At 41.5% G+C, this 9,612-nt stretch overlaps 1 protein-coding gene across 3 annotated transcripts in view; it reads right to left on the bottom strand.

The window, feature by feature from the left end:
• Positions 1-9,612, bottom strand: part of VGLL3 (vestigial like family member 3) — a 28,446-nt gene that overhangs the window by 7,720 nt on the left and 11,114 nt on the right. For all 3 annotated transcript variants that reach the window (XM_030469134.1, XM_030469135.1, XM_030469136.1), the window contains exon 3: positions 4,939-5,436. In XM_030469134.1, the coding sequence (XP_030324994.1) occupies positions 4,939-5,436 (498 nt within the window). The remainder of the gene's footprint in view (positions 1-4,938; positions 5,437-9,612) is intronic.

Raw genomic sequence — 9,612 nt, 5'->3', positions numbered from 1 at the left:
GGGGTCCAAAACTGAGCACAATATTTGAAGTGAAGCCTCAGCAGTGCTGAGTAGAGGCACTTCCACCTCTTTCTTTAGATTGAAAAAAATCCATCAACTAAAGCATGCCTACAAAAACATATTCAGAGGGTCTTTACTCAATGAGGATATCACCTCATCACTTAAGAGTTACTTGTTTTTCTGGCAGCATCATTCTCATGCAGTCAGCATAAACTGCTGCTAGTTTCCTTCAAAGCTCACTCAAAGTCACTGATGAAAATTTGGTCTTATTTTTCCCCTGCTGTTCCCTATTTCAGAGTATGTGGAAGTCTTTTAACTTCATTGGTAGAGAATTAAAGGCTACCAGAGGCAAAGGACACTAATAAGAAGAGAAGCAGTTTATATAGTTCCTAGCACTTTAAAAAAAAAAAATAAAAATCAAGAGGATGTCCACCTGATGGCAGCAACTGATAGAAGGGGGATAACTAGCTGAAGGCTACCTTCCTAGCTATGTGCTTTTGCAACAAACAAAATAACTGCAAGAAGGAGGTTTAAAGTTTAGAAACAATCTAAAAACCCAGAGTTGCCTTAGTTACAGAACTGAATGCAGACCACTTTCCATGCCTTTTCCTCATTATATTCCTACCTCCTTCATGTCAAGGAAATCTACAGTCCTAACGTGTCATACAAGTGCAATCCTGCTGCTAACCAAAAGCTTTTATTTGCAGCCTTCTGCCAAGAACATTTTCCTCTTAGAAAAGACAACCTTGCTTATGTTGGATGAGCCAGTATTGCCACACGAGCAAAAATTCCCATGTCTGGGATACCAATACTGCAGCTAATTGCCACACAAGTAGAATGCAGGTTCTGTAGAAACAAACAAAACCTAATGAGTTGTGACAAACTCATTGCAGAGTGTGTGCACAGAGACAGCTCCACTGAAGACAGCAGACTGACCATTCAAACGCTGTATTCAATGTGACACACTGGCACACAGGCACTGGAATTTCTGCAGTTAGCCAGGACTAGAGTATATCAACTAATACACCTAAATTTAAAGTTATGTACCTCAGTGTGCATAACTTTGCATGAATAAAGATGTACAACTCAAATCTAAGATAAACTTACACCCCCTCAGATATGCCAAAATCCTGCTGTGTGCTGGGGCTGGAGGAAGCTTCCTCCAGTACATCTGTCCAACAGCAGGACAGGATATCCTCCTAGGCTTTGCAGGATCAGGGCAAGTTGCTCTGCTTTCCTCCCTACAAGGCTGCTTGCAGACCTGGCAGCTGCCAGTGCAGCTACATCCAATTGACCACCTGACGTGCCAGGTGTGCCAGGCAGCCTTCTGCCCTGTGCCTGAGGAAAACACTGATGGCTGCAACCATCAGCTCTACTGCAGTACAGCAATTCTCCTCCACAGCTGCCTGGTTTGAAGTGCTCAATTCAGCTTGGGCACTCTTAATGGTAAACACAAGGATTTAGCCCTGACACTGTGGGATTACGGCTGCAGCAATGCCCCTTGCACATAGCCATGGCTGGTAGTGTCTGACCTTGCTTTGCTTAACATCAGTGGGGCAAGGAATTGTGGTCTAAAGCAGAAATATGTTGTGCTTCTCTCACTGTGTTTATATCAATGCTTGATACAAGACATACTTATGTATTCAGCTTTATAGGCTAGGCACTTCTGTTGTGTAAAGACACTGCCTATCGGCAGCCACAAATGTAACAGGTTTCAATAGATTCTTGATGCAAAGTAGCATTTTCTTCAATCCCACTTGTACCAATAAGGAAGCTTCCAAAAGGGTTAATTTGCAGTACACAATGTGAGGATTAAGCCACATTTAATGGCAATCAGGCAGCTAAATCCTTCCTCATCCTCTAAAATAGGACTATGTAAATTTAAACAGATGTGCAAGACAGATCAATACTTTGTCAGCTCTATGAATGGTGTCTCATACATTCTATTCTGAGACACAAATTCCCAAACTATACTGTGCATGCAAAGGGAACCCCATATTAACCTTTGAAGTGATTCAGCATCATCCATTCATGACATCAAGCATTTGGCTTAGCATGTCAAAGATGTAACAATGTAGCTGGAAGAGGGTAAGATTACAGACACTCTGCCCTGATCCCAACACTATCATTCCATATAATTCAGCATGAGCAATTTTGCAAACGTTTCTATAATTGCATGTGACAATTGGACAAGAAACGTGACCCAAAGTAAGAGAGAGGAAATAATTTTCATATTTGAAGGGTTCTGAAAGTAATATCTAGTTATATATCAAATGAGCTTTTTAATATAAATCATCTGAAGTTTGTGGAATCCGATATACAGCTCCACAGGTTTATGTCTTTTATTCTCCAGGGACAGACAAGAAAAGATTTGCAGAACTGAAGTTTTTTGCCTTTATGGTCCTACCGTACTCTGCAGAAACCACTCCTACATTGCAGAGAGCCAGTACGCTCTTCCAGAGGCCTGCCTGCTTTTAGCCACTCGGTTGAGATTGCTCTCTCACTTTAGAGTTAAATGTCATGGAATTCTGTGTGACGTGAAGACTCATGCAATAATTCTCCCCTGGAGTGGACAGGTAGCAAGAAAAGCTTCACCTGTTCTAGTGAGTGCTAGAGGCAATCCAGTGTGGGGCTTCAGCAGACCCTCCTCTCCTCTGAAGGAGGAGCACCTCCCCTGGGATGACACCATCCGAGATGCATACAAAACACTGGAGCAATTAAACTCTCTCTTTTCACGATGATACTGCCTCAAATACAAATACCAAAGCATTTGTCTCAAATGTACAAGCTGCAAGCAAGATTGAAAAGGGAGCTCAGAGCCTTCCTGCTCGTCCCAGCAAGTTTCTGCTTAGAGAGCACAGGAGAGACAGAGCTTGCAGGGTAAGAGAGAAAATAATTGTAATGTCAAAGACTACCACTACCTGCTGTGTTTTCACTTCTTGCTCCCTTGTTCCAAAGCCTTAAGTGCCATACTAGGGCTGCCTGATAAGGGTTTGCTGTTGTGTTTCAGTGCATGGGCATTTTGAACAGTCACAAAGAAGCGAGACATTGGTCAGCCAAGATCCTCCACTCCTGCAAATCAGTCACGCCTTTCCCCCCACAGGAATTTGTGGACTAAAACCTGCACATCTGACATCAGCCAGAAATTAACAGCTCAGGCCTTTTCCACTGCCTCCTACACCAAGTAGACAACTACAAGTCATGCAAGCCACAGTTAAGCACTGCAAAATAATGAACCTCACCAAATTAGCATCTAACTGTATCCTTCCATAAAGATTTTCACAAGGAACAGGCAGTACCCAGCAAAAGCTGTATTAGTCCTGTAAAGCAGTACTAGGATAACCCATAGGCCTTTCTGAGGTACTGTGCTCCTACAGAAAGGAGAAAAAGCACCTGGTACTACTATGATCAAAGGAGCAGTAGGCCAACCAACTTGCCCAACACTGAAACAACTCACTGTTTGGGCTGGACTTACACCTAAGACAGGTAGTGGCTTCTCCTGATTCACAATCCCTTACACAGTTCTCAGCTCCATCCCAAAAGCTAAGTCATATATGAGAGCTCTGGAGGTAGACTGTGGGTGCTACTGTCAGACCAGGGGACCTGTCCCCTCTAGCAATGACAGTGACAACCTGCTCACACTTCAGAGAAGACAGATTGCTCCCATTATGGAGCTTTCTGTCAGAAAGGCAGAACTTGAGATTCCAGTCTTTTCAGAATATAATTTCATACCCACAAGCACAAAATGTAATTCTTTTGGTATTGCTGGTGTGGCTGGAAATGTTACTAATAGATATAAAACTTTCCAGTGTTAAGAATCAATTTTTGCTTTCCCTTAATTTTGTGAGACAGAAAGTAGCACGGTATTTAGAATGATTATTTGTTCCCAGTTGCTCTTAAGGGGTGAGAGATTTGTGTTAGGCTTGCTCACTTATAATCAGGTTTTTGCTTCGTGTTATGTCACATTTAAGAAACAGCATTTTTTTCTTCACCAATTCTTTGTTCCTCTGCACGTTGATCAAAGCAAGGAAAGGAAGTGTTTCTTACACATTGAATCACTTAGCTAGATCTATCATGACAAACAGATACCTTAGAGAAAAAGGAAGGGAGATGTAAACCTCTTTCCTAAATAAATAACATTATGTGTTTAAGAAGCACTAGACTGCGAGGATTCCTTTTGACCAGATAAATATCAAGGACAAAATGGATATCTCAATAGTGTGTACAAGCTCCAGGATGGATGTGCTGGAAACTGTTAGTCACCCATCACTTGACCACAAGGAACTACCAATAGCATGGGCTGCCAGATAAGAGCTTTCCAGTCAAAGCTCACAGATATACTATATGGAGGATGCCCTATGGTAACAGACCCTACAGTACAATGAATCTAGTTCACACACCTTTATTTAGGCTCTGCAAAAAGAAGCTTAGTTGGATGGTGAGCACAGCTCAACCAGCATCTCTATTCTCTATGTGACACCTGCATATTACACAGGAAGGAAATGATGATCTGTTCCAATTCAGACGAGTAAGATGCAATGCTGATGTACTGACAAGTTATTACTTCAGGCCTCATTGGAGCTGTTATTTTGGTAAATACACATATGAACTAGCTGAACAAGCTGGAAGCTTCCACATGGAATTTTAATTAACTATTTCCCACAAGATTTAAACCAAAAAATGCATATCATGTCACAACTCATTTGGCTTGAGTGGGACCAAAGCAGACAAAGGTCTTTCAGAAAAAGACAGCACGAGCTGGATGTTTCACAGCTCATCTGCTCTGACAGCCATTTCAGGAAGTATTCCCACTCCCACCTGGACATACATATAGACAAGGCTCTGAGAAGAAACCCTGCTTCAGCTGCAGGGAGTTAAAACTTTTTGCTCAAATTCTCCCTGCTAAAAGAAGTCACGGACACAATTGAATCATCTTACCTGTGTCAAACCCAAAACTTGGCACAATGTCCACGGTTCCATGAAAGGCTCCAGCCCATGCTGAGGTAGCGCTGGTGACAGCAGTGGGATCTGTCTTTGTCACGTCACACTGGGGAGCAGGAATCCTGGCTGCACGGACTGAAGGCATCAGCAGGGACCCATACCGGGGGTCGCGGTGGGAGCTGGGATGATGATGGTGCATGTGTGGATGAGGGTGATGGCGATGCATGTACACATCATGCATGTGTGCATACGAAGGGCTCACCTGAGATGCTAAAGGATAATGCCAGGATTCAGATGCAGCGGGGGGAGGTGGGGCAGTCTGATGAAGGCCGTGTCCTGGCCAGTTGCTGGGATCTGGTGTTGGGAAGGTGCCTGGTGCAGTAACGGGGAAATCGGGGTGTACTCCACTTAAGCATGGTGGAGGGGGAGGCTGATAAGAGCTGGTCCAAAATGAAGTTGGGAAACTGCTCCTTTGGCTTGAAATTGTTGAGCTTTCTGGTAGAGGAAAGAAATGAAGATGGCTGAAGCTGAACAACAAATTTAATGAGAAACACACCCCTCAATGATTTTGTGCTTTCTAAAATTTTTAACACTGAACTTAAGCTTCCTCCCTTAACAATTACAAAATCACTGGACAATTGAGTAAGAAGGGGACCCCATGATATCATCCAGTCCAAATCCCTCCTCAAGTAGGGGTTAGAAAACTTTGTTTTTTAATTTGAGCCTATTTTTTCTTGTCCTGTCAGTAAGTATTGCTGAGAGCGGAGCCTGGTTCCCCTATCTTCATTCTCTCTCATTGGCTATTCACACATATTTAATAAGACCCACCCTGAGAAGACTTTTCTTCTTCAGGCTGAAGAGTCACAGCTCTGTAAGGATCTTGGTACCCAAATTATGAGGAGAGGCCAACTCCTGACCAGACCAAAACACATCGTTTTGAAATGCAGCTGTTGTGGCTGTAAATGCTTCTGAGGACACAGAGCAGAATAAGAGACAAGAATGCCAAATCTTCTCCAACTAAATGCATTCTCTGATAGGATGAAGATAGTATCTAACACATCTTATGTTAGACCCTTAAAGAATATCTAATGTTGCCCTGTACCCAATAGGATCAGACAAGCAGAAACATCTATGTAAATGAAAGAATTTTTTTGTCAGAAATAAAAGACTCAATGCTTCTCACAGGTGTTCAACTTATTCACTTATACCTAAATGGATTCCAATACCTCTACATTATGAAATCCTGTTCTAAAAATTCCTCTTTTGAAGGAGCAGTTAGTACAGATGTGTAGGAAAGTACTGGAATCTCCATTCTCACTAACTTCTCGCCAGACCACGTTTGAAAGTAATGGTTCATGCAATATGTCTCTGTTTAAATAGGGGGTTGTTGGTTTTTTTTTGTTGTTTTTGTTTGTTTTGGTCAAAGATGGAAGCATAAAAATACAGGACTTCCACTTCTGATGAAAGAACAGTCATAAAAATAGCCTACGGAGAAATAAAGCCAAGGAAGTTTAATATTTGATGAGGCGAGGAATCCTCTGTTCCTCATCTAACATTTACAAAAATATTTATATTATTTTGTTTAAAATGACCTTTTGTTTTGCTTTATTTAATAAGCAACTAGAATGAGTCTCAGATGAAGACACAATTGAGAATGAACAGATTCTTCAAATGCTCCTGCCTCTGAACTTTGCTTACTCAAAAATACTCTGGAAATAAATAAAAAAAAAAAGTGGGTTTTGACTGCATCACTGCAAAACTCATGTATCTATTTTAAAATCCATTAAATGCACAGAAATTTTTCCATACATCAACTGGCTTTTATTTAGTTGATTCACTGAGCCTGATTAACTTCTGATATTGGAAATTAACTTTGCAAGTGCATTATGGTGAAACAGAGATTTTATCTTTGTGCCAAACAGCTTCAGAATCTGCAAGCTTATCTAGCAAGCTGTACTCCAACATGGTGTTCTTATAAAGGATGTTTTGTTTTCTTTTAACAACACATTTCTATTGTAACTGAGGCTAGAAGACTGGAGTACTTTTCCAGCATATCACAGAAGCCTCAGCACCCCTCTGAAATTGGTACTGTTCCTTGTTTGTAAATTGTTCCTTGATACAAGGGATTAGGCTGAGATGGAGAGTGCACATGGCTTAGTGTTGGCAGCAGAGCTCTCAAAAAAGCAAAACAGAGCTTCTCCATGTCCAGTCTTTTGCTTTCGTCACTACTGCTTAACAAAGAATCACAGCTTGACAAAGCATCGCCAGTATTCTGGAACATTAACCTCTGAAATCGAGAGGGTTTGGAAACTAGACTGTTATCTGCATAGAAAAGCCCTAAATCATCTCAGTTCAAAAAGCACAGAATACCACAAAGTATCTGCAGGACCACTTTATTACCAGGAGAGAGCAATTTGAACTACTGGGTTTGTCAATATGAAATCATCCCAGATTGCATACCAGCTTGGCTTTATCAATTCTGCAGAAGGTCTAGGCCACAGCAAAAAATGTTTGGTCATCTCTATTTTTCAAACTTGTGCACATTTCACAAAGCTATTACCACCGTCAAAACTCTCATAGATCAGCCTTCACTGAGTGAAACTGCAAAGGCCAGTGGAGATACCAGGTCTATTCATGTTATATGAACATGCAAGAAAAATTTCATCCACTCTGAATGCTCACAGAGGATGCTACTAAATATTAAGTGTGCAGCAATCCCATCAGCAAAACCATTTCTGCATCAAACCACAACCCCTGACCACCACACATTTCTACAGTGTTTGAAGGGTCTCCTTTCCTTTCCAGCTCTGAAACAGAAAAAACAACCAGTTATCTTTATAGATAACATAACACTTTGCCTCTATGGGACATGGCATTGGAGAAACAGCCCTTTTAGCACTATCTATGAGAAAGGAAAAAAAAAAACCAAAAACCAAATGTAATCTGACTATCTTCCACATGCTTTCAGAAGGGGGGAAGGAGGCATTGAACAAAAATTGTCAGCCAATAAAGATAGCAGTTATCACAATTTTCTATTCTATGTACAGGGAGGCAGGGAGATGGCAACATCTCAGATGCTATGAAGTGGTAACCAATGCAGCTGTGCATGCTGCCTGAAAACATGCAAAATGCACATGCTGTAAAGAAGAGGATGTATGGAATTTTCTGTAGTACATTACTTGTCATTTAAAGCAGGAGGAAAAAAACCCCAAAACTAAAGCCCAAGAAAGAACAAAGAGCCCAGCACTTTCATCTCAGAAAAACAGGTTGGTAAAAACACCATTATGGTAACATTAGTTTCAAGGCACTGTCATTAGTGTCACTAACCCTGCAAAAGGTTTCAGGTAGCTACAATTCAAAGTCTATGTTACCAGAGCCTGTTGCAGGGAACTATATTTTATAAAAAGTCAGTTTTCAAGTTAATTGCAGCCTAAACTAATCAATATTTTCAATACTGATACATATACAAAAATGAAAACTTGTGCTTTTCAGGACAACAGGTGCTATTTCCTATACATAAGCTTAATCCCTCCTTGAAACAAAAAATCCCCACACAACACCCCTATGATGAAATTATAGTTTGATCTTTCATCAGAACACTAAAAATCCCAAAAAACTACAACAAGATGGAGAAAAACAAAAGAAAAGCAGATAACATAACTAATCTCTCCTTTAAGGTAAAGGAGAAATAACACAGTGAGCTGAGCAGCCAGTTCTTTGCCTACACATGATCCATGTAAATCTTCAACTTCCAAAACAACTACTGCAAACACAAAAGCTCTTGTACATTATTGTTAATTTATCTTTAAGTAATTTATTGACAGAATTCCAACTTCTCATGAAGACTATTTATTAAAGAACTTTAAGCTAATGATATTTTAACTTCTTTAGGTAATGGGATACAAATTCCCATTCATTTCCTGTAAGTGATCACTTTTGATACCTGCATCTGAACTAGAAGACCAAGGTGTTAGCATTTTCCCTTCACTTTTTTAAGCAGACACGATTCAGAAACTCATTTGCACCTGATAAAACTCTTGATAGTTTCTCTTCCCTGAAGAAGCAAACACCCTCAGATTTCTCAGCACCCACAGTGCAGAACCAAGCAGCCCTGCCCAGCAGCCTCCCTAAGGATTTTCCTACCACTCCAGCAGGTGCAGTGATGGCAGAAGGCATATCCCCTTACTTTATTCCTGGAAGTCTTTCAGGACATGGAGACCTCCACTCCCAGCTGGGTGCACAGGGCACACCGGGTCAGGAGGCAGCATGGCTGAAGAACCCTTATGCCAGGCCACCCTGTGCCCTGCAGAGCCCTCTGGGGAGGGCTGTGCAACCATGGGGCCAAGGCAGGGAAAAGCAGCAGGGTATGTCTGAGGCCAAAGAGAAGACACACAACCCCATCCGTGGTATGTCTCGAAGCTCACTGAAGTGAGCTTGCTAGAGGAATGGGATCTCTGGGGACTGCCTTGATCCCATCTCTAAAACATTTATAGCATGTCTGGGCCATTTATAAATGCTCCAGTCTCCTTTTTAGAAAGCATAGATTCAATCCTGCTCTCAGTCGAGTCAACGGAAAATTTCCCATTAACATTAATGGTCCCGGCTCAAGCCATAAATTCCTCTAGCTCCCTAGCCACTTGTGCTGACCTTTGCTTAAACTTCCTCAGATTT

Source organism: Calypte anna, chromosome 1 (assembly GCF_003957555.1).
Source record: "Calypte anna isolate BGI_N300 chromosome 1, bCalAnn1_v1.p, whole genome shotgun sequence".
Taxonomy (NCBI): Eukaryota; Metazoa; Chordata; class Aves; order Apodiformes; family Trochilidae; genus Calypte; species Calypte anna.
Note: the sequence above shows the minus strand (reverse complement) of the source record. Positions and strands in the feature narration are given on the sequence as shown.